Source organism: Chiloscyllium plagiosum, unplaced genomic scaffold, assembly GCF_037043375.1.
Source record: "Chiloscyllium plagiosum isolate Xiang-an unplaced genomic scaffold, Cpla_swu_hap1 HiC_scaffold_18, whole genome shotgun sequence".
NCBI lineage: Eukaryota > Metazoa > Chordata > Chondrichthyes > Orectolobiformes > Hemiscylliidae > Chiloscyllium > Chiloscyllium plagiosum.
Window position 1 is genome coordinate 80,686,581 of NW_028270156.1, and position 25,013 is coordinate 80,711,593.

Consider the following 25,013-nt stretch of genomic DNA (forward strand, 5'->3'; position numbering starts at 1 on the left):
GACAGCCATACAGGAAGCAGACAAGAAATCAAACACTCACAATTTTGTGAGTGGAGATAAAATGTTAGTGTTCCTTCCAGTGACAGGTGAAAATTCAACAGCAAGGTTTGAAGAGCCTTATCAATTGGAAAGAAATTGAGTGAGGTGGATTATTTGATAATGTTGCCAGATATGTAAGCTTCTTACCACAGAGTCAGGAAAATTCCCAGGATATGCTTCCTGTAACACGGCAGTTGCCTGATTTACCACTGTTTTTTTTTATTCAGCCACAGTAGGAATCACTGAGCACAGATATTCACAATTTGTATAAATGATCTGGATGGGAGAACCAAATGAAACCTTTCCAAGTTTGCTGATGACACAACACTAGCTAGCTTTGTGAGAAGGCTGCAAGGTGATTTAGGCAAATCGAGGGAGTAGGTAAATAGATGGCAGATGCAGTACAACGTGGGATAAACGTGAACTTATACACTTCAGTGTGAAAAACAGAAAAGTATTATTTAAATGGTGACATACTGGGAAGTGTGGATGTATAAACTGATTTTGGTATCCTTGTACATCAGCCAATGGAAGTAAACAGGCAGATGCAGCAACTAATTAGGAAGGCAAGTGTTATATTGGCCTTCAGTTTAAGAGGATTTGAGTTCAGAAATAGGGATGTCTTACTGCAGTTATACAGGATCTTGGTGAGATTGCACTTTGAGTATTGCATGCAGTTTTGATCCCCCTTCCTAAGAAAGGAGGCACATCCCATGCATGAAGTGGAGAGTCACTAATCACTGCATTCCACAGGCTTATGAATTAAGTTGTAGCTAATTAGCCTAAATGTGTGGTTTCCTTAGACAATGTTGTAACAAAGAGTGATCAGTGTTCTCCCTTTTTTGCTTGCTGCGTGATCTGTACATAGAAGCAACTTCCAGAACCAGAAATCAATACCATAATCTGTGTTCACAAACCAATCACCGTGTGTAGAATGTTACAATGGCTATGCAACGTAAGTGTAATGTTGACAGTAACACATGGACAGAGCATGAATGCAATTAGAGGACATGTGGAAACATTGCAGTTAGCTGGCTTGGAATGCAACTGTCCAAAAGTGAATTCATGGAAGAGTAACTTACCTAGAACATATCATTGACCAAGGACAGGGTGGTCAAGCATAGGAAAAGTCAATGGTCCGATCAAAATCTCTTCTTGAAGCGAACTGGGAAATCATGAGATTTTTTACTAATCTGAGGTTCTGATTGGAAATTTATGTATAAACTCAAATCAATATTTGACCATTAACAAATTTGGGGACAGAAACAAGCAAAAAAGGGTAAGAAGGCAAAATTGCTATACAATCCCAAAGATTGCTGAAGGTGTCAGCATGGGTAGACAGGACGGTGTAGAAGGTACGAAAGATGCTTGACTTCATTTGCTGGGAAATAGAATATAGAAACAAGGACATTTGTTACAACTTTATAAAACATTGATTAGGCCAGAGGTGGAATATTGTGTACAGGTCTGGTCACCACACCATTGGAAGGACATGATAGCATTGGAAAGGGTGCAGCGGATTCACCAGGATGTTGCCTGGGTTGGAAAATCTCAGTTATGAGGCGAGACAAAATCAACTTAGTTTTTTCTTGGAGCAGGAGAAGCCAATGGGTGATCTGATTGAAGTATACAAAATTATGGGTGGCATAAATAAGGTGGCACCAATCTTCACAGTGCATGATACCAGCAACATACATAGGGCAGGGGTGAGTGTAGTGGAGGAGACTAAGGAGGCCGTATTGGGGAAGCTGAAAGGAGCTAAATGACACAGAACTAAAGACATTGTTGCTAACTTTGCAGATGTCACAAGGGTAGGTGGAGGGATAAGTAGCTCTGAGGAAGCAGGGAGGCTACAGAAGGACTTGGGCAGGCTAGGAATGGAACAATGTGGGAAAAAGTGAGGTCATGCACATTAATAGGAAGAATAAAGGAGTAGATTGTTTTTTAAATAGTGAAATGCTTCGGAAATCCAAAGCACAAAGGGACTTCGGACTTCTAGTTCAGGATGTTAAAGTTAACATGCAGGTTTAGGTGGTAGTTAAGAAGGCAAATGCAATGTTAGCATTCATTTTGAGAGAGCCAGAATACAAGAGCAGCGATGTACTCGATGGAGTTTAGAAGGATGAGGGGCTATCTGATTAAACCTTACAGAGGACTGAGAGACTTGCCCCACCACAGTGGACGTGGAGAAGATGCTTCCACTATTTGGTGAAACTATGACCTAAGAGTACAGCCTCAGTGAAGGGATGACCCTTTAAAACTGAGATGTCGAAGGATTTCTTCAGACAGAACGGGGTTAATCTGTGGAGCTTTTTGCCACAGAAGAGTTGTGGAGGCCAAGTCAATGAGTGTATTTAAGATTGCGATAGCTAAGTTCTTAATTAGTCAGGGGATTAAGAGAGATACGGGGATAAGACAGGAGAGTGGGATTGGGAAACGTATCAACACATTCAATTAATGATTGAATGGCTGAGGACACTTGATTGAATCGTCAAATGGCCTAATTCTGTTCCCATATCTTATAGTCTAATGTCATGGAAGTGCATTTAGAATCACTAGCCCTGGTTCTTGGGAATGAGGTGGGCCAAGCTGATCATACTGACATAATATTTAGGGGACAGTGATCGTTGTATAAAGTGTCATTCTTCGTGAAACATGAACAATTATTAGAGGATTTTGAGAATGTCAATATTGAGAGGTCATTTCTCTTTATGGGAGAGTCTTGGAAAAGAGAACATAATTTCAGAGTAGTATCACTCTGAGATAAGGAGAAACGTATTCGTCAGTGGATAACGAAACTGTGGAATTCTTTCAGAGCACTGGAGGCTAAATCATTAAGAATATTCATTGCTGAGATATGCAGATTTTTAATCAGGAAGGGATTCAGGGGATCAGTCATGAAAGTGGAATTGCAGATGATCGGGGGGGTTCAGCCATAATCTCACTGAATGGCAGTCAATTCAACGGGCTGAATTCTACCAGAACTCGACTTCTGTTCTTATGAAAGATATGGTTCAGGCAGCAGAATGTAAAGCAGCCTTTCAGAAGCTGTAGGTAATCGTATTAATTGAACCAGTCTTAACAAAACCTTTTAAAATACCAATTGATTCCAGTGACTTGAGGTAGGAATGGCTCTGACCTTTCAGTTGCTTACCATTTCAATTAAAGCGCCTCGAATTCACATGTTTCTGTCTGAGCTTGCAGCAGTGTTTCATCAACTCTCTAAGCAAGTTGAACAGCATCTCATTTCAAGTTAGACACTTTACAGCCCTTAGGACTCAGCATTGAGTTCAACAATACCATGGTACTGTTATGAGATGTGTCTTTCAGAGAGATTTGTTCTATCTTGCTTCTTTTGAAGTGGTCTGTTATAAACCTGACATTGAGTTGTCGGCTCCATGGAGTTGGGATTTAAAAAAAAAATATTATTCAGAGAAGCATGAGTGGGTGGAGTCAGGATCACACAGATTTTCATTTTTGCTTTCATTTTTGGAAGTTGGGGTTTAAAGCTGCTGGATACAGCTCTCTCTGCTGCTCGATTCATTCTTCTGGTTTTCTTCTTCTCCTGGACTGGAGGAAACAACAAATGGAAAAATCTGTTTTACTTAATTTGCCTTTGCCAAGGGTGTGTTTATGGGATGCTGCTACGTTGGAACAGTTATGAGTAGTAGATCAAATATATATTTTTTGTTAAGTATTTTGATAGAGTTGAAGATATACCTTTTTTATGTTTGTATTTTAACTATGTTGTAAGATTAAGTGTTTTGCTTAGTCTAATAGTTTGACCAATTGAATCACATCTGGAACACAGCAGCCTTATATTTAATTATAAATAACATACAAGGTAGTGTCTTGGCTATCTCCTTGACATACTTTGAGGGGGTTTTATCTGATCCATAACAGCATGAACACTCCTCAATTTCAAATGATCACCTACCCACTCCGCCCACCTCACATCTTACGTGTTTGGTTGGATTCGTTCTAGACAGATCTGACCCATTTTCTCATTTTCACACCTGTCATTATCATTTTTGTTGTATCTCATTCGCTCCTTTACCATGCCATTTGTCTTTTGCTCTGGACATCCTCGCCATCTACTCCACTCAGTCCTCCTCCCTTTATGTCAACAGCATAAAGACAATCCCTTAGCCAGCCCCTTTAATTTCTTAAGAAATCATACTGGACTCGGAATGTTAATTCTATTTCCCTCTGATGCTGCCAGGCCTGCTGCGTTTCTCCCGCTATTCCTCTTTTAATTTCAACTTTCGGCATCTACAATTTTTTGCTTTCAAGGGAAAAGTTGCTTTCAGAAACACTGAAAGGGCAAATGGAAGGTGGAAGATTGAGAATTGGCACATCCATAGTCTCAGATTCCTCCTCAAGAGTTGAAAGAAACCAGAAGAAAATTGAAGCGAAACATCTGTTCGGTGTCTGTAATCTGGACTGCTGGCTGAGCTATGCTTCACTATCATTTTTAAAATTCTGCCCACTCACAATATTTGTTTTGTCTTGGATCTTTTTATGTGTCTGTTTGTACGTTTATGGAACTTTTTGAAAAGGATAAAGTTTAAGTTATGATGAATTATAAGTTAATGATCCATGTTTCTTTTCTGCCATTAGTTAATATTTGTCTGCAATAGCTCAGTATTGAAAGCTGATGAATATTTTCTTTTCACCCAAGTTTGTCATTCAGGGGACTACCTGGGGGCTTTGTGGATTGAACAGAGAACAGTACAGCAAAGGAACAGGCCCTTTGACCCATAGTGTCTGTGCCAACCATGATGTCATTCTCAACAAATGCCCCAGTTGGAAAGATGCAGTAACAACAGCTGTCATACTGGGTAACATTAATTTCTCTAACATTGACTGGGCCTCCTTTAGACCAAGAAGGTTAGATGCTGCAGAACTTGTTAAGTGCATTGAAGAGAGTTTCTTGAAACAGTAAGTGGATAGGCCAACTAGACGAGGGGCCAGACTCGACCCTGTATTGGCTAATGAGCCGGGCAAGGTGACTGATCTTTCAGTGGGAGGCCATTTTGGAAACAGTGATCACAACATCATAAGTTTTAAGATCGCTGTGAATAAGGATAAGTGAGTACTTTGGAGTCTAAATTGAGGGAAGGCAAGTTACATCAGTATTTGGCAGGAGCTGGGGCATGGTAATTGGGAGGAGCTGTTATGGGGTAAGTCCATATTTGACAAGTGGTAATTGTTTAAAGCCCTGCTGACCAGTTCAGGATCAGCATGTTCCAGTAAGGAGGGAGGGCAAGGATGGCAAGGTAAGGTAACCTAAGATAACCAGGGAGAATGTGAATTTAGTCAAAAGGAAAAAGAAGCATATGTAAGGTTTAGGAAGCTCAGATTAGACAGGGCCCGTGAGAAACATAAAGAAGCAGGAAAGAACTCAAGCAGGGAATTAGAAGAGCAAAAAGGGGTGATAAAATGACCTTGGTAAGTAGGGTTTAAATGAATCCAAAGGCATTCTATACATAGAACATAGATCATTACAACACAGTACAGGCCCTTCAGCCCTCAATGTTGCACCGACCTGTGGAACCAATCTGAAGCCCATCTAACCTGCACTACTCCATTTACATCCATATACCTATCCAGTGACCATTTAAACATCCTTAAAGTTAGCAAGATTACTACTGTTGCAGGCAGGGTGTTCCACACCCCTACCACACTCTGAGTAAAGGAACTACCTCTGACATCTGTCCTACATCTATCATACATTAAAAACATGAGGGTAACTGGGGAGAAGGTAGAACCACTCAAGGATAAAGGAGGGAACTTGTGCTTGGAGGCAGTGGATGTGGATGAGATCCTAAATGAATATTTTGCATTGGTGTTCACCCAGGAGAAGGATATGGTGGCTACTGAGATTAGTGTGGAGCATGCTAATATGTTAGTGCATTTTGAGATCAAGAAGTGGTGTTGGGTCTGTTGAAGAGCATTAAGGTGGATTAGTCCCCAAAGCCCGATGGTATCTACCCCAGGTTAATTAGAGAGGTAAGAGAGAAGATAGCTGAGGCATGGACCAAGATCTGTGTATCCTTGCTAACCACTGGAGAGCTCCTAGAGAACTGATGAGTAGCTAGTGTCATTCCTCTGTCCAAAATGGGAAATAGAGATAATCCAGGAAACTATAGACTGGTGATTCTCACATCAGTAGTTGGGAAACTATTGGAGAGAATTCTTGGGGATAGGATTTACGTGCATTTGGAAAAAAATATGTCCTAACTAGGGACAGTCAGCGTGGCTTTGTGTGGGGCACATCACGTCTTACTAATGTGAATGAATTTTGGAGAGGTCATGAAGGTGATCGATGAGGGTAGAGCAGTGGAAGTTGCCTACATGGATTTTAGTAAGGCTTTCAGTAAGGTCCCTTATGGTAGGCTCATCCAGAAGATTAAGGTGCATGGGATCCAAGATGACTTGGCAGCATGGATTTAGAATTGGCTTGTCCACAGAAGGCAAAAGGTAGTGGTGGAAGGGTGTTTTTCTGGCTGGAAGTCTGTGACCAGTGCTCCGCAGGAATTCGTATTTGGACCTCTGCTGATGGGTGAGTTAGTAAGTTTGCAGACCATATAAAGATCAGTGGAGTTGTAGATACTGTAGAAGGTTGTCAAAGGATACAGCTGGATATAGATCATAGAACATAGAACAATACAGCACAGGACAGGCCCTTCGGCCCACGATGTTGTGCCGAACATTTGTCCTAGCTTAAGCACCCATCCATGTACCTATCCAATTGCCGCTTAAAGGTCACCAATGATTCTGACTCTGCCACTCCCACAGGCAGCGCATTCCATGCCCCCACCACTCTCTGGGTAAAGAACCTACCCCTGACATCTCCCCTATACCTTCCACCCTTCACCTTAAATTTATGTCCTCTTGTAACACTCTGTTGTACCCGGGGAAAAAGTTTCTGACTGTCTACTCTATCTATTCCTCTGATCATCTTATAAACCTCTATCAAGTCACCCCTCATCCTTCGCCGTTCCAATGAGAAAAGGCCTAGCACTCTCAACCTATCCTCGTACGACCTATTCTCCATTCCAGGCAACATCCTGGTAAATCTTCTCTGCACCCTCTCCAAAGCTTCCACATCTTTCCTAAAGTGAGGCGACCAGAACTGCACACAGTACTCCAAATGTGGCCTAACCAAAGTCCTGTAGGGCTGTAACATCACTTCACGACTCTTGAATTCAATCCCTCTGCTAATGAACGCTAAGTTGCAGATATGGGCGGAGAAATGGCAGATGGAATTTAATCCGGATAAGTGTGAGGTGCTGCACTTTAGGTGATCAAATGTTAAGGAAAAGTGTAGTGTTAATGGCAGGACCCTAAACAACATTGATGTTGAGGATCTTGGGATTCAAGTCCATAGCTTCCTTAAAGTGCAAGTAGATAGGGTGGTAAAGCAGGCATAAGGCATGCTTGTCTTTATTGGTCGGGAAATTGAGTTCAAGAGTCAGGATGTTACGTTGCAGCTTTATTAGACTTTGGTTAGGCCACATTTAGAGTATTGCTGATCACCACATTACAGGAAGGATGTGGAGGCTTTGGAGAGGACGTTTATCAGGATGCTGCCTGCATTTGAAAGCATCAGGTAGAAGGAGAGGCTAGAAAAACTCAGGTTGTTTTCTTTTGAAGCAGTGGAGGTTGAGGGGAGACTTGATAGAAGTCTCTAAAATTCTGAGATGCATAGATAGTGTTGAGTCAGAGTTTTGTTCCCCAGACATGAAGTGTCTAAAACGAGGGTTCATGCATTTAATGAGAGAGTTGGAAAGTTCAAAGGAAATGTGAAGGGTAAGTTTCTCATGCAGTGTGTGATAGAGAACAGGTTGCTAGGGGTGGTGTGGAGGCAGATACATTACGGGCATTTAAGGGATTTTTTGATAAGCACATGAACATGCAAGGAATGGAGAGACATCGACAGTGGGCAGGCAGTATGGATTAGTTTAATTTACTATCATGTTTGGCACAACATTGAGAGCTGAAGGACCTGTTTCTGTGCTGTACTGTTCTATGCCTGTATATGGTCTGTATCCCTTGATGTTCTTTGTTCATATGTCTGTTTAAATGCCTCTTAAATTTTGCTAGTGTACCTGGTTCTCCCACCTCCCCAGCTGTGTTTCTTCCAGGTATCTCTGTAAGAAAATCTTGTTCTGCACATCTCCTTTACACTTCTCCCCCCTGCCCTCACTGCAAAACTATGCCCCTTAATATTTGACACTTCCACCCTGGGTTTGACTAAACCTTACTATCCTTGTGATGATTCTGGGAATAGTACTACACCAGTGAATTATGACTTTGGCCATTTTCAAAAGATCAAAACTTTTGTCATGACTCAACTGGGAGAAGTGTGCCTTTAATCAAAGCACACGGTTTCACCAGCTGACACAATTGTGGAAATGCCCAATTAAGCCATTAAATAACCTATTTGCCTGACAGAAGATGAAGTGTTGGAAGTCTTAAAAAAAACATATAGGAGAAACCTCCAGGATCTGATCAACTATATCCCAGGATGTTGTAGCAAGTTAGGGATGAAATTGTAAGAGCCCGAGCAGAGATATTTGTATTATCTACAGTCACAGGGTGAGGTGCCGGAGAACTGGAGGGTTGCTAATATGCCATTAATTGAGAAAGGCTCTAAGGAGAAGCCTGAGAATTACAGAACTGTGAGTTTGACGCCAGTAAGTTGTTAGAGGGGATTCTGAGAGAAAGTATTTACATGCATTTGGTGAGGCTGGGACTGATTAGGGATAGGAGAAAGTGAGGACTGCAGATGCTGGATATCAGAGCTGAAAATGTGTTGCTGGAAAAGCGCAGCAGGTCAGACAGCATCCAAGGAGCAGGAGAATCGACGTTTCGGGCATGAGCCCTTCTTCAGGATGGCTCTGTGCCTGGAAAATCAGATCTCTCAAACTTGATTGAGGCTTTTGAGAACGTAACCAAAAAGATTGATGTTGAATACATGGACTTAAGTCATGCCTTTGACAAGGTTCTGTATAGTAAACTAATTAGTAAAGTTAGATCACATAGTGTTAAGGGAGAGAGTGGTAGTAGGTGGTTATTTTTTGGACTGGAGGCCTGTGTTCCACAGGGATTGGTGCTGATTTGCTTTGTTTGTAATTTAAATCAATGATTTCGATGAGAATTTAGGAGGCATGGTTATAAGTTTGTGGATAACACCAAAATTGGTTGGACAGTGGATAGTGAAAGAAGGTTATGTAAGATTACAAAGGGTTCTTGATGAATTAGGCCAATTGGCTGATGAGTGGCAGATGGAGTTTAATTTGGATAAATGCTAGATGTTGCAACTTGGTAAAACACACAAGGGGAGGACCTATACAGTTAATGGTAGAGCAGAGACCTAGGGTTCTGGCATATAGTTCTTTGAATGTTGCACCACAGGAAGACAGCGTGGTTAAGACAGCATTTAGCACGCTTGCTCAGATAATTGAGTATAGAGTTGGGATGTCATGTTGATGTTGCTCAGGACATTGGTGAGGCCACTTGTGTACAAATCTGGCTGTCCTGCAATAGGAATGATATTATTAAGTTGGAGAGGGCTCAAAAAAGCTTTATCATGATTTTGCCCGGACTGGAGAGTTTGAATTATAAGGATAGACTGGGACTGGGACTTGCCACTGGAGGTTGAGGGATGACCTCATAGAGGTTTTTAAAATCACGAAGGGGTATAGATAAGGTGAATAGCAAAGGTCTTCTCTCTGGGCTAGGTGAGTTCAAAAGTAGGGGATGTATTTTTTTTAAGGGAGCTGAAGGGCAATATCTTCACAGTGTGTGGAATGAACCATTAAGGGAAGTGGTAGGTGCAGGTAGAATTAAAACATTTAAAAGACACTTGGTAGATGAATAGGAAAGGTTTGGAAATATATGGGCCAAATGCAGGCGAAGTGGGACTAGTTTAATTTAGGATTAAGGCTGGCATGGATGTATTGGACTGAAGAGTCTATTTCTGTGCTGCATGACTATGTCAGAGCAAGGGAAGGATTATTAATCGACTAGAATGTGACACAAGTCCCCTCTCTCACCTTCCTGCCCGTGATAACTGTCGAGCTGTTAACACAAATTTGATCCTTTGAAAGTCTCAGAGTTACAGAAGGTTTGCTCACACATGGTCAGCGCTGGCAGGTGCTTCTCCCATGCCTCCGAAAATCAACAGGAGAGACAAAAACACAGAAGGGAGTGGAATTATGTAGAAAGGTGCATTTATTATTTGACAATTTACATTAGGTTTGGGTTTGATATCAAATAAAAAATTGAAATCACTCGGTTGGCTACCACATCGAAGATCCAACAAGTGATCCAAGTCAGCAGTGTAACATACCCTGAACAGTTCAGGGGGTTGGTCTCCAATAACAGGGGAGTTCAGAAACAGTGTGGAGAGCAGCTGCAAGTCACACTTTGCACAATATGGTCCAGAATTGTAGATAACAAGGAGATTGAGGGTTTAAGGGGAGAATGGGGCTGAGAAATGTATCAGCCACGATTGATGGGCTGAATGGCCTGATTTCTGCTCCTATGTCTTATAGTCTGACACAGACTGAGAGCGCGACAGCTGGGTTCTGACACAGACTGAGAGAGCGAGAGCTGAGCTTGGGCACAGACTGAGAGAGTGAGAGCTGGGTTCTGACACAGACTGAGAGAGCGAGAGCTGAGCTTGGGCACAGACTGAGAGAGTGAGAGCTGGGCTCTGAGGCAGACAGAGAGTGAGAGCTGGGCTCTGACACAGACTGAGAGAGTGAGAGCTGGGCTCTGACACAGACTGAGAGAGTGAGAGCTGGGCTCTGACACAGACTGAGAGAGTGAGAGCTGGGCTCTGACACAGACTGAGAGAGTGAGAGCTGGGCTCTGACACAGACTGAGAGAGTGAGAGCTGGGCTCTGACACAGACTGAGAGAGTGAGAGCTGGGCTCTGACACAGACTGAGAGAGTGAGAGCTGGGCTCTGACACAGACTGAGAGAGTGAGAGCTGGGCTCTGACACAGACTGAGAGAGTGAGAGCTGGGCTCTGACACAGACTGAGAGAGTGAGAGCTGGGCTCTGACACAGACTGAGAGAGTGAGAGCTGGGCTCTGACACAGACTGAGAGAGTGAGAGCTGGGCTCTGACACAGACTGAGAGAGTGAGAGCTGGGCTCTGACACAGACTGAGAGAGTGAGAGCTGGGCTCTGACACAGACTGAGAGAGTGAGAGCTGGGCTCTGACAGACTGAGAGAGTGAGAGCTGGGCTCTGACACAGACTGAGAGACCGCGAGATGGGCTCTGACACAGACTGAGAGACCGCGAGATGGGCTCTTTCTCTCAGTTTTAGGAAGAGGCACTCAACAGGATCTGTTGATGGTCCAAACTGTATATAATGCTGGTTAAGGAGGTGATTGAGAACAGCACAAATTACTTTTGAAGGCATTGGTGACAGGGCCCAGTTAACCCCAGTTGTAAAAATATATCTTCTGCCAAACTGGTAAATATTCCATCAATGGACCTGGAAGAGAGAAACAGGAGCATCATAGATCAAAAACATTGCTCTACGTGCTCCCAGACCCACACCCCTAGCACCCCTCATCCATCAGGCATGCTCCTCCCTGCTCCATTCTCAGGTTTGTGCTGGAAACCTCTGGGGGTTCCTGTTCACTTCCTCCCGCCTCTCTACACTGCTCCAGAGGTACAGACAAGAGGAGGAACAGTCACACAGGAGAAATACAAATGTACTCACGAGCCACCAGACTGACTCCAGGAACATAGTCAGCGAGGATCCGGAGTAGGAAGAGGATCTTAGTCCTGGAATGAGAAACACAGCAAGAAGTGAGGGAGAGGCAGCTATTGATGTAGACTGATAAATGTCAGCAGGGATCCAGATATCCCTCTGTGCCTGTGGACAGGGGTTCAGTTACCCGCTCCCCTCCCCCCTCGCAAGAGTCCTGTGGACAGGGGTTCAGTTACCCCCTCCCTCCCCCATCCCCAGAGTCCTGTGGACAGAGTTCAGTCCCCTCCCCCCCCCACCCCCAACCATCCCCAGAGTCCTGTGGACAGAGATCAGTTATTCCCCCCCCCCCCCCCCTCCCCCAGAGTCCTGTGGACAGGGATTCAGTTACCCTCCCTCCCCAGAGTTCTGTGGACAAGCGTTCAGTTACCCCCCCTTCCCTCTCCAGAGTGCTGTGGACAGGGGTTCAGGTCCCCCCCCCTCCCCAGAGTCCTCTGAACAAGGGTTCAGTTACCCTCCCTCCCCAGAGTCCTGTGGACAGGGGTTCAGTTACCCCCCCCTCCCCAGAGTCCTATGGACAGGGATTCAGTTACCTCCCCCCTTCCCTCCCCAGCGTCCTGTGGACAGAGTTCAGTTACCCCTCCCCTCCCCAATCCCCAGAGTCCTGTGGACAGGGGTTCAGTTACAAAGCAGTGCCCTGTATACAGGGTTCCAGATACCCCACAATGTTCTGGAGGCAGAGCTCCAGATATCCCCGAGTGTCAGAGGGCACTGGTGAGAAGTGACCAAGGTGGATTCTGGGACTAGTCGGCTCAGTCACCATAACTGAGAAGGGGTTAGCAGATATACATATGGCTGCTCAGGAACCATGTTTGCAGACTGCATGGGTAGTGCCTCGAGAGAGAGATGAAGTGCTTATTTTACCTGAGCCATCTTCACCTGGAGATCAAAGATGGACCACGTCCACAGGGACACCATGTACTAAGCTCTGGACAAGGGGAGAAAGAATGTACTCAATGTTGTCCTCATCCTGATGGCCACTGTTGTATGCCTGTATCAAGCTGTGCTTAGATCCTTGTCTACGCACCAAGTGTCACTATGAGCTACGTTTCTACCTGTCCTTGGTGTTATGAAGGATGGGTTTGGTCTTGATGTCATGGAACGCTCCAGTAATTGGACCATTCTGTACCACCTTTGTGGAAAAATGTGTAAAGGAAAACACCTTTGACCACAAGTTCAACAAAAAGTGGTCAGCACGTAATGTCTATGAGGGAGAAGAAGGGGCTGGAATCTGTCTGGTGGTTCTCTGAGCAGAATATCAAAACTATTTAGCAGAACGCCTCATCACCAGAACTTTCCAACAAGCACCAAGGCAGAGCTTGGCTGGTGGTGAGAAGGGCCATGCTGTGAGATCCTCCATGCACACCTGGGCTCTCTCCGCCCTTGAAGTGGCAGTGCTGGTGAAGAGACTATCACACAACTCCATCTGGAATGTGCCTTTGTAAAGAAGGTCTGCAGAGAGATGCGGTAGTTTCTGTCAAGATTCATCCAGAGCAATTCCATGAAGCAGGGCTGTGTGCTCTACGGGCTGTTCCCTGGGATGCATACCGGGCAAACATTGACTGTGCCTGGAGGACCATCAACTTGGTGAAAGACGCTCCTAGGTCTGCCCAAACCTTGGTCTTGCAGTGTAAAGAGTTGACCTCAGTTGGGTGTTGCAGGCTAGCACACTGCAAGATCCAGGACTATGTGCTGAGGGACGTACTAAAGCTTGGGACGCCTGGTGCCACGGTGAAGTGGGGCAAGACCACCATCTCAGGTATAGAGAGGGTCTGTTCAGTTATCAGACCCTCTCTTTGTGTCAATGTATGTAAATAGTGTGGACAATTGAGGCCTGTACAACAGCAGCAGGTGCTTCTAAACTGGAGAGGTAGCAATATCCGAGTAAATAAGAAATGTCTTTGAAATTTTGCAACTGCAGGGAATGTTAAATTCAAATGTTTGTTTTTCTTGATATGCAAAGCTGTACAGAACTGCTTTAGTACCTGTGAATGTACATAAAGACTTTTATGAATAAAGTATATTTTAGCAATTTAAAAGAATTATTACTTTTTGTCGTTGTGGTCTACTTGGAATAGAAAGCAGCAGTGAGGGGCCTAAGTTTGGTAACAACTGGGTATGGCTATGTAATCCGTCCCTGGATTATTGTCCACAGTTGATAAGGGTCACAGTGGCAGGAGAACTCGGCTCCGTGGAATGCTCCTCCTGCAATATGTGGGAAACCAGGGACCATTGTGACCACGTATGTGCATTCGGCTGCAGCTCCACATGCAGTGGCTGGAACTGTGGATCGATTCACTTTGCAGCATCCAGGAGGTTGAGAACATGGTTGATAGCACGCTAGTGAGCTGGTCATACTATTAGTAAGGCCTACACACAGAAATGTTGGGTAAACACCAGAAAGATGAATAAGTGTGAGAAGGCAGGTGGAGGTGTCTCTGTGGCTATTCCCTTCTCAAACAGGTATACCGTTTTGGATAGTGTTGGGGGGGGTGAAAAACTATCGAGGGAAAGGAGCAGGGGCATCACGATTGGCACTGCAGAGTGGGCCGAAGTGTAGGCGAGCAGTAGGTAAAAAGAGAACCTGTGGCACAGATAGGGGTATGCAAGAAAGACTCTGGCTGCAAGAAAGACTCCAGGATGGTGTTTCCTCCCTTGTGCCAGAGTCAAGAATGTCTCTGAGTGGGTACAGGACATTCTCAAAAAGGAGAGTGAGCAGTCAGAGTTCCATACTGTTACAAATGACATGGGCAGAACAAGAGAAGTGGTCCTGCAAAGGGAGTTGAGGGAGTTAGGTAGTAAATAGAAAAGCAGGACATCAAAGGTTATAATCTCAGGATTACTTCCTGCCAGTGAAATTAGCAGGAAGAAGACAGTACAGTTTAACACATGGTTAAAGAGCTGGTGTAGGAGGGAAGGCTTTAGGTATGTGAATCATTGGAATGTCTTTCTGGGCAACTGATGCCTGTACAAGAACAGCAAGTGCATCTAAACTGGAGGGGTACCAATATCCTGGCAGGAAGGTCTGCTAGTGCCACTTGGGAGTGTTTCAACTGGTGTGTCCGGAGAGACCCACAGCAGTAGGGCAACAAGCAAAATAACCAAGGAGTAATCTGAGACTAAGTCTAGGAAAGCTAAGAGGGAGAACAAGCTGGAACTTTGCAGAATGCAGTAGGCCTGGCAGTGTATTTATTTTTATGCAAGAAATATGACAGATGAACTTACAACTTGGTTAAATATATATTATACAATCCTGTAGCCATTACAGATTCTTGGTTGAGTGAGGGACAAGATCGGCTGCTTACCGTTCCCGGATTTCAATGTGTTGAGCGAGATAGATATGGGGAAGATGTGTTACTGATAAGGCAGAATATCACAGCCGTACTGAGGGAGGACCTCTTGGAGGCCTCATCCAGCGAGGCCTTATGGACAGATCTCAGGAATAGAAAAGGGTGCAATCACTTTGATGGGGTTATGCTACAGGCCTCCCAACAACGAGCAAGAGATAGAGGGACAGATGTGTGGGCACATTATGGAAAAATGTGAAAACAACAGGGTTGTTGACGTTGGGCATTTTAACTTCCTCTATACTGACTGGGACTCCCTTAGCACCAGAGGCTTGGATTGGGATGGAGGTTTAGGTATATCGAGAACAGGGTTTTGAAACTCTATGTGAATAGTCCAATTAGGGAAAAGGCCATGTTAGAGCTGGTATTGGGGAATGAGCCTGGTCAGGTGATTGAAATTTCAGTGGGGGAGCATTTCGGGAACAAGGACCATAATTCTGTAAGCTTAAGGTTGCGGATAAGGATAAGAATAGTCCTTAGGTGAAAGTATTAAATTGGGGGAAGATATTAGGCAACGTTATTAGACAAGAACTAGGGAATATAGCTGGTGGGGACAGCTGTTGAGGATAAATCTACATCTGGCAAGTGGGAATCCTTTAAAAGCTAGTTGATTACAGTTCAGCACCAGCATGTTCCTCTGAAAATGAAAGATAAGGGTGGCAAGATCCAAGAACTTTGGATGACAAGACAAATTGGAAGACAAGGAGGAGGAAACATAAGGATTAGGAAAGTGAAGACCGAAAGCCCTCAAATAAACAGAAAGGTAGCAGGAAAGATACCACCCAGTGTCCTGTAGACTGGGCTCCAGATGGAATGCTGTTCTTGGTCAACAGGGCTCAAGAGGAACCCAGTAAAGTGAAAACCTTCTCCAGTGCCCTGCAAAGAGGGGCCCAGCTCCACACCACAGCCCTAACACAGAAAGTGATGACTCACTCTGAGTAACGGTCGTAGAATGGAGATCGCAGTAAGTAGTACAGTAACAGGAAGGTCCTTCGACGCAGTTCAGCACGTTCAGTCTGTCTCATGTCCTTGGGATCCCGCATCAAACTCAAGCTGTGGGAAATACACCAGTTATAGATACATCACAATAAGTCAGTATAACTCTGACCCTGGTTAACAGGCCAGTGTGCTAGTGTCAGTATAACTCTCATCCCAGTCAACAGGACAGTGTCTTGGTGTCAGTATAACTCTGATCCCAGTTAACAGGTCTGTGCGCTGGTGTCAATATAGCTCTCATTCCGATCAACAGGTCAGCGTGTTGGTGGTCAGCGTAGCTCTGATCCCAGTTAACAAGTCGGTGCACTGGTGTCAGTAAAACTCTCGTTCTGATCAACAGGTCAGTGTGTTGGTGTCAGTCTAACTCAGATTCTGGTTTGTGTACTGGTGTCAATACAGCTCTCATTCTGTTTAACAAGTCAGTATGCTGGTGACAGTATAACCCTGACCCTGGGTCGCAGCTCAGTGCACTATACATCAACTCCACTCACACAGTTTGCATGTTGACTTTATTTCCTATGCCTACCACTCACCTTGCAATATCCACAATGCCAGAAAGGAGCCATGGCTTCCAGGATTTCTGTCCCCAAATTCCTAATGCCAGCACTGGGAGCTTGGGATAAGGAAGGTAACTCATTCTGGTTTATTTATACTCAGGTCTGGGAGAAGTGAGGAATAGCCTGTTCATATATGATCATGAAGAATATGAAACGCCTTTGCCTGTGGCTATGTGACAGATCTGAGAGGCTGATGGCTCCTACCTCTTCCTGTATATCAAGCCTGGGGTGCTGAACCGCCTCCTCCTAATCCTTGCATAAATATACCTCCAGCTGTTCTTTAGTAACAGCCTCCAGATTCTGAATGGCCACCTCCTGTTCCTGTGCCATGGGAAATAAACGACCTACTCCTGTTCCTATGTGAGTATCGAGGTGGTGAAGAGACTGCAGTGTAAACACCAAGGTTGAACAGCCTTCTGGCTCTTTAGTGTAGGATACAGTGCACCAGTGGGCGGGTGATGTACAGTGACTCTGCCAGTATTTCCTGCTGGGTGAGGATGGTTGGAGGGTGCTGGGTTCCTGCCTGTGAGATCCATTGTCTCTGTTCCTCTTGAGGACTCCCCCAGTGACGGAGCTGCAGGGCTGGAGCTGAAAGAACAATCTCAATGTTACCTTGTCCAATAGAGACTGCACAAACATCTCTTAACGCCAAACACCAACGGGTGAGTGCCACTCAGGTAGGCGGGGAGAGTTGCACTGCTGGAGGAGACACCTTCCAGAGGTCCAATCTGCACAGAAAACCATAAAGCTCCTGGGGTCCTGAAAAATGTTTACCTGCTACACTGACCCTCTGGCAAGGCAGCACTAGCTCAGTAGTTGTTGATAGCGAAGAGGATGGTCTCAGGCTAGTCTGACATCGATCAGCTGGTAAATTGGGCCAAGCAATGGTATATGGAAGTTAATCCTGGTAAGTGCGAGGTGATGCATTTTTGGAAATCGAACATGGGAATGATTTATAAAATAAATTGTCGGTCCCGAGGGAGTACTGGGGAACAAAAGCACCTTGGTGTACATGTCCATAGATCTTCAAAGGTGTCTGCTCAGCAAGAGTGGTGAAGAATGCTTGCCTTCATTAGCCAAGTATTGCTACAATTTTATAAAAACATTGCACAGGCCGTAGATGGGATAGCCGATGTGGAATGTCACCACGCTAGCGGAAGGACATGATTGCACTGGACGGAGTACACAAGAGATTCACCAGGAGGTTACCTAGATGGAAAGACTCAGTTACCAGAGACTGGATGGGCTGGATTTGTTTTCCCTGGAGCAAAAGAAGCTGAGGGGGAGTGTGATTGAGGTATACAGATTTATGAGAGTCATAGACAAGTTAGATCATGAGAATTATTTTCCCCATGGCAGATGTGTCTAAGACCTGAGGGTTAGGAGGTAATCTGAGGGAAGATATTTTCACCCGGAGATAGTAGAAATATGGAACGAGCTGCCTGAGAGGGTGGTGGAGGTAGATACTCTTGCAACATTTAAGCAGCAAGTGAACAGGCACTTAAAATGCCAGGGCATTGTAGGCTATAGACCAAGTGCAGGTAAATGGGATTTGTGTAGTTCACCAAGGGCCTGTTTCTATGCTATACAACTCTATAATCTTCTGAGAGGGGGCAGTACTGGACTTAACTTTAGGTATGCAGCATCCAAGGAGCAGGAGAATCGATGTTTCGGGCATAAGCCCTTCTTCAGGAATGAGGAAAGTGTGTCCAGCAGGCTAAGATAAAAGGTAGGGAGGTGGGACTTGGGGGAGGGACGTTGGAGATGCGATAGGTGGAAGGAGGTCAAGGTCAGGGTGATAGGCCAGAGTGGGGTGGGGGCGGAGAGGTCAGGAAGAAGATTGCAGGTTAGGAAGGCGGTGCTGAGTTCGAGGGATTTGACTGAGACAAGGTGGGGGCAGGGGAAATGAGGAAACTGGAGAAATCTGAGTTCATCCCTTGTGGTTGGAGAGTTCCTAGGCGGAAGATGAGGCGCTCTTCCTCCAACCGTCGTATTGCTATGGTCTGGTGATGGAGGAGTCCAAGGACCTGCATGTCCTTGGTGGAGTGGGAGGGGGAGTTGAAGTGTTGAGCCATGGGGTGGTTGGGTTGGTTGGTTCGGGTGTCCCAGAGGTGTTCTCTGAAACGTTCCGCAAGTAGGCGGCCTGTCTCCCCAATATAGAGGAGGCCACATCGGGTGCAGCGGATGCAATAAATGATGTGTGTGGAGGTGCAGGTGAATTTGTGGCGGATATGGAAGTATCCCTTGGGGCCTTGGAGGGAAGTAAGGGGGGAGGTGTGGGCGCAAGTTGGAGGAAGGCTTTTTACAAGGTCCCGCATGGGTCAGCCCATGGGATCCAAAGAAATTTGACAAACTGGAAACACAATTGGTTGAGCGGCAGGAAGCAGAGGGGTATTATTCAACTAGAAGTCTGAGTCCAGTGGAGTCACACAGGGATTAGTGTTGGGGCCCTTGCTGTTTGTGGCTTATATTAATGATTTAAAGTTGAATGGAGGACATTCGGTCAATAAGTTCAGAGACTATTCAAAAATTGATGAGCGGTAAATAATGAGAAGGATCGCCTTAGACGAACAAGAGGATATAGATGAGCTGGTCAGATGCAGTGATCAGTAGCAAATAGGATTCAATCTGGATAAATAGTGCGTTTGGACAGGACAAACATGATGAACGGTCAGAAACTGGGTAGCATACAGAGCTTGGCGGATGAAATTGTTAAGAAGGCATATAGGATACTTGCCTTTAATAGTTGAGGCATAGAATTTATGAGCAGGGAGGTTATGCTGGAATTGTATAAAATATTGGTGAGGCCACAGCTGGAGCGCTGTGTGCATTTCTGGAGTCCACATTTTAGGAGAAATGTGATAGCATTGGAGAGGGTGCAGAGAGGATGTTTCTTGGGCTGGAGACTTTCAGTTACAAAGAGAGATTGGATAGATTGGAGTTGTTTTCCCAAGATCAAAGGAGACAGAGATGGGACATGATTGAGATGTCGAAAATTATGAGGGGCACAGACAGGGTAAACAGGAAAAACCTTCTCCCCTTGATGGAGGGATCAATGCCCATTGATTGAAGGTAAGGGGCAGAGGTTTAGAGATGAGAAAAAATAATTCATCCAAAGGGTGGTGGGAATCTGGAGCTCACTGCGTCTCAGGGCAGTAGATGCAGGAATCCTAACAGTTAAGAAGTATTTAGATGTGCACTTGTGATGCCCAAGCATACAAGGCTCTGGGCCAAAGGCTGGAAAATGGGATTAGAATAGTTTTTGATCAGTGCAGAAGCAGTGGGCCAAAGGACCTTTTACTGTGCTGTAGACCTCTCTGACACCCTCCACCAGTGCAGCGCTCCCTCGGCACTGATCCTCTGGCAGTCCAGCGCTCTCCCAGCACTGACCCTCCGCCATTGCTGAACGCTCTCAGCACTGACCCTCCGCCATTGCAGTGCTTCCTCAGCACTGACCCTCTGCCAGTGCAGCGCTCCCTTGGCACTGACCCTCCGCTAGTGCAGCGCTACCTCGGCACTGACCCTCCGCCAGTGCAGCGCTACCTTGGCACTGACCCTCCGCCAGTGCAGCGCTTTCTCAGTGTTGTGTTTTAGTAAGAAGCTGATCGTCAGTTCATGTTCCTCAAGTGGGAAGTGGAACTGACGGCCACAATTAAGAGCTCACCCAATCAGCCGTGATTGGATTTCGATGAGTAACAGCGAACCAGATTGAAGGCAGACACATACACACTTTAGGAACTGGAAAAGATGAATCACTTACTACTGTTGAGCATCCTGACTACTCTCTTGGAACGCTGTCCTATGAAGGCAGTCGACGAAGACTGTGAGGATACTTCAGCCTCTGTCACATTGTCTGTGAAATGAGAGTTTGACGAGCTTGTGTTAAGTCCAACAATGCAGGGTGAGGAGGCAGCAGGTGAGGGGGGGGAACTGGCCGAGGTAGGGAAAGGCAGGTGGGATGTCGAGTTGGGTAAGTGGGAGCTGAGGCCACAGAGAGATCATGGGAGATGAGAACAGAGCAATGGATTGAGGGGAGAAGAGGGCATGAGAACTTTGGGGTGGCGGAGTAAGGACGGGTGCTTAGGAAGGTTGTTTGCAAAAAAGCAACAGGAAGGGGGCAGGTAGTGCTGAGCGCAGTGCCATGGAGGAGCAGAGGGAAAAGATTTCAGAGGGAGGGCAAGTGGCCCATGGAAGTGAGATGGGTCGCAGGGTTAGTGAACTCGCCTGTTTGTCTCCCTCATTATTTCCTCAGTAGTACCATGTTCCTCTCAACAGCTAGGGGCTGCTCTCTCACCTTCACTGCAGCTCCTGTGCAGGTGTCTCTCTCTGTCCAGTGGTGTAATTGGGGGAGAAGTCTGGATTCCAGCCTTATACCAGTGCAGCAGCAGAATCCTCAGGGTTGCTCTGAGAGAGAGAGAGAGAGAGCGAGAGGGAGAAAAAGAGAGAGAGAGAGAAAGGCCTTCTCTTGTCAAGAGATCAGTTACTAAAAATATAGGTCCATCAACTAAAGTACAGAGATTTGCGGCTGAGAGAAAGGGCAGGTTAGCCTGGACAGGAACTAGAAAGTGTGGATTGGGATGTTGGAATGAAGGAAGGAATCAGAGACGGGGAGCAAAGGGAATTTGGGTGTGGGTGATGTCCTGCTTTTATTTTTGGTAATGGTCACACACACTCAACTAACACTCGAACTGAATGGTTCTTCAAAAGCTGGTATTAGTATCAAATAAGCTGGTTTGGTTATATGTTAAAAATGTTACATGCATGATATTTTACAGAACTGCACTATGCCTTTATGAACTGCAGGCCATGTTAAATACCCATGTATGGTGCCAGCATTTTCTGTATTCCTTTCTGCACCGCCATACAAATAGTTGGCCAGTAGTCAACAGACAATTGACATCACGTTGCCAACCAAATTTCCAACAGTACGCAAGCCCTCAATTCCAGTTTATCTGCTAACACTGCTGTAATTCACAGCTGTTATGACTCACTGAGACAGTGCACTGTAAATCAAGCTCTACCGTTCCCAGGATTGTCATAAAAGTCAAGGATTATAAGAAGTATGAAGAGATTCCCCAATTTACCTGCTTTTCAGATCCAGGTTGACAGAAAGCATGAACCAGGTTTCTATACCTATCAAAAACTACTATTTATTAGAAGTAATTAGATTCCAGCTACAGGCAAACAGTGGCATATAACAGTGATAATTAGACCTGTAATCCCATTATAAACTCCCCTTTTACACACACACACACAGACACACACACCAAAACATGGGTTATGGACAAAGGGAAAAAGCAGAAAAACAGTTCTGTGGTTCTCATCAAAAGCTTTGTTAATATCATTCTTACCCTGGTCAGGACGCTGCTTCTCAGTCATCCTGCTCTGGATGCTCCACTGGTTTGCAATATGCCAAGGGTGGTTGTTTCACTTATAAGAGTTTCTGACCGAATAATTAAAAGTCACAGCTGACAGCAACTGCTGAAGGAAACGCAAAGTGTTTTCTTCAGGATTCAAATGGCTTCCTGCAGGGATCTGAGAGCACACTCCTGGCTGGTGGAGACCTGATGGCTTCTCTCTATCTTGTTCCCAGCCCCAATTTACCCAAGAACTAATCATATGATTTCACCACCAATAGTTGGCCAGTAGTCAACAGACAATTGACACCACGTTGCCAACCAAATTTCCAACAGTACGCAAGCCCTCAATTCCAGTTTATCTGCTAACACTGCTGTAATTCACAGCTGGCCGCCTAACGTGGATGCGGCCTTGAAGGGAGTGTATGAAGAGAGGAAGGGCACACTGAGGGACCTGCAATTCATTGGGACCTGAGGCATGTACGTTAAGTTGTGGATCTACTTCAAGGACCTGAACCACTGCTCCCCCTTCTACTTTCTGAAAAGGCAGCGAGGTGGGCAGCAGCTCCCTATGTTGCTGGCCATGACAGGGGTCTCAACTTGGATCAAGACAGTATTAATGCCCAGACTTCAGGCTATTACATGGCTCTTTTCTCAACAGATCCATCCTTTGAGGATGTTCACACAGAGTTCTGTGGAAGGACCTGCCATAGGCTGGCCTGGGGGATGCCAGGATGCTCGAAACTCAGACACTTTAGAGGCACCCTCACTTGGCTTTCGAGGGACCACCCAAGGTTGGACAGGCTGACCATGGAGTTCTGCAGGGCATTCTAAGACATCCTGGGAAAGCGATTACGTACAGGTCCTGGAGGAATGTTTTGCTGCTGCAGAGCTGTCCCTTTGACACAGGGAAGTCATTATCTTGCTGACAAAAAAGGGGCACCTTCGTTTACTTAAGAACTGGCGTCCAGTCTCCTTCCTCCACACGGATTACAAAATCCTCACCAGGGTGTTGTCTTCTTGCCTGGGATTTGTTATCTCCCCTGACCAGTTCTACATCATCCACAACAATATCCATCTGGTCTGGGACCTGATTCACCTTTCCCAGAGGACTAGTCTGTCGAGCGCTTTCCTGTCATGGAGTCATACACCATGGAAACAGACCCTTCGGTCCAACCAGTCTATGCTGACCATAATCCCAAACTAAACTAGACCCATATCCCTTCAAATATTTCTTATTCCATGTACCGACCCAAATTTATTTTAAATGTTGTAACTGTACCCATATCCACCACTTCCTCTGGAAGTTCATTCCACATATGAACTATGCTCTGTGTGAAATATTTGCTCCTTCTATCTTTTATAAATTTTCTTTTTCATCCACCTAAAAGAGCAGACAACTTCAAAACAAAGAACAAAACAGCACAGTCCCTTTGACCCTCCAAGCTTGCATCAACACATTTTGCCCTCCCACACTAAAACCGTCTTCACTTACATGATCCGTAACCCTCTATTCCCTTCCTGTTCATGTGTTCATTCAGGTGCTTCTTGAATGCTGCTATTGTATCTGCTTCCACCACCTCTGATAGTAGCACATCCCAGGCACTCACCAACATTTGTGTGAAAAACGTGCCTCGCACATCTCTTTTAAACTTTCTCCCCTGCACTTTTAACCTATGCTCGAAACGTTGACTCTTCTGCTTCTCGGATGCTTTCTGACTGGCTGTGCTTTTCCAGCGCCACACCTTTTGACTCTGATCTCCAGCATCTGCAGTCCTCACTTTCTCCTATTAATATGAACCATGTCAATCTGAGATGAGTACTTCACATCCATCTTTACTCAGGAGGAGGAGGATGCAAGTACAGAATCCAAGAATTGGAGATGCCGGTGTAGGACTGAGGTGTATAAAGTTAAAAATCACACAATACCAGGTTATAGTCCAACAGCTTTAATTGGAAGCACTAGCTTTTGGAGTGCTCCTCCTTCATTGTTCAGAATTCAAGAAAACATTCTTGAGCAGATTGATACAAGAAGCATGGAGGTTTTGGAGGATATAGAGGTGTAGGTTTGAACAAGTTGTTTCCTAGGCTGCTGTGGGACATGTGGAGGAAATACTGTAAAAGGGGCCCTGATCCAAATTTTCAAATTGTTTCAGACCACAGGGGAGGTGCCAGAGGACTGGAGGACAGCTAATTTGATCCCACTTTACAAGAAAGTTGGTAGAGATAGACCAGGGAACTACAAACCAGTGAGTCTAACATCATTAGTAGGGAAACTCTTAGAGAAAAATAGTGAAGAAGAAAATTAATCTTCATTTAGAGAGGCAAGGTTTGATCAGGGATAGTCAGAATGGTTTTGTTAGAGAGGTCACGCCTAACAAATCTGCTGGAATTTTTCGAGGAAGTGACCAAGTGATTGGATGAGGAAAGGATAGTTGATGTAGCTTAGATTGATTTCAGCAAGGTCTTTGACAAGATTCTACAGGGGAAACTGATTATGAAGATAAAAACACAAGGAATCGAGGGAAATTTGGCAACGTGGATCCAAAATTGGCTTAGTGACAGGAGACAGAGAATGCTGGTAGAAGGTTGCTTGTGTGACTGGAGCCTGGCATGCAGTGACATCCCACAGGGATCAGTGCTGGGTCCTTAATTGTTTGTGATATGCATAAATAATGTCAATAAGAATGTGGGAAGGATGATTAGTTAGTTTGTAGATGACAGAAACATTACCTGGATGGTTGACAATGCAAAGGAAGGTATTAGAGTACAGGAGGATATAAACAGATTGGTCAGATGGGCAGATGGAATTTAAAACGCTAAGTGTAAGGGTATTCACATTGGAAGAAGGAACAAGACAAGGGAATACATGATGAACAAGACACTAGGAAGCTCAGAACAATACAGGGATCTTGAGGTA

The 25,013-nt window shown here is 45.1% G+C and overlaps 1 protein-coding gene across 2 annotated transcripts in view; it reads right to left on the reverse strand.

The window, feature by feature from the left end:
• Positions 1-241: 241 nt before the first annotated feature.
• The window catches only part of pex16 (peroxisomal biogenesis factor 16), a 49,203-nt gene continuing 24,431 nt past the window's right edge, over positions 242-25,013 (reverse strand). The window contains exons 5-11 of one of the 2 annotated variants that reach the window (XM_043706328.2): positions 21,031-21,140; positions 20,497-20,589; positions 17,175-17,324; positions 16,713-16,785; positions 16,117-16,236; positions 11,789-11,853; positions 242-3,609 (exon numbers count right to left, since the gene is read on the reverse strand). In XM_043706328.2, coding sequence (XP_043562263.2) covers positions 3,350-3,609; positions 11,789-11,853; positions 16,117-16,236; positions 16,713-16,785; positions 17,175-17,324; positions 20,497-20,589; positions 21,031-21,140 — 871 coding nt within the window. In that variant the 3' untranslated portion in view covers positions 242-3,349. Of the gene's footprint in view, positions 3,610-10,263; positions 11,558-11,788; positions 11,854-16,116; positions 16,237-16,712; positions 16,786-17,174; positions 17,325-20,496; positions 20,590-21,030; positions 21,141-25,013 lie in introns of those variants that run through there. The other variant, XM_043706330.2, reaches the window with a different exon arrangement.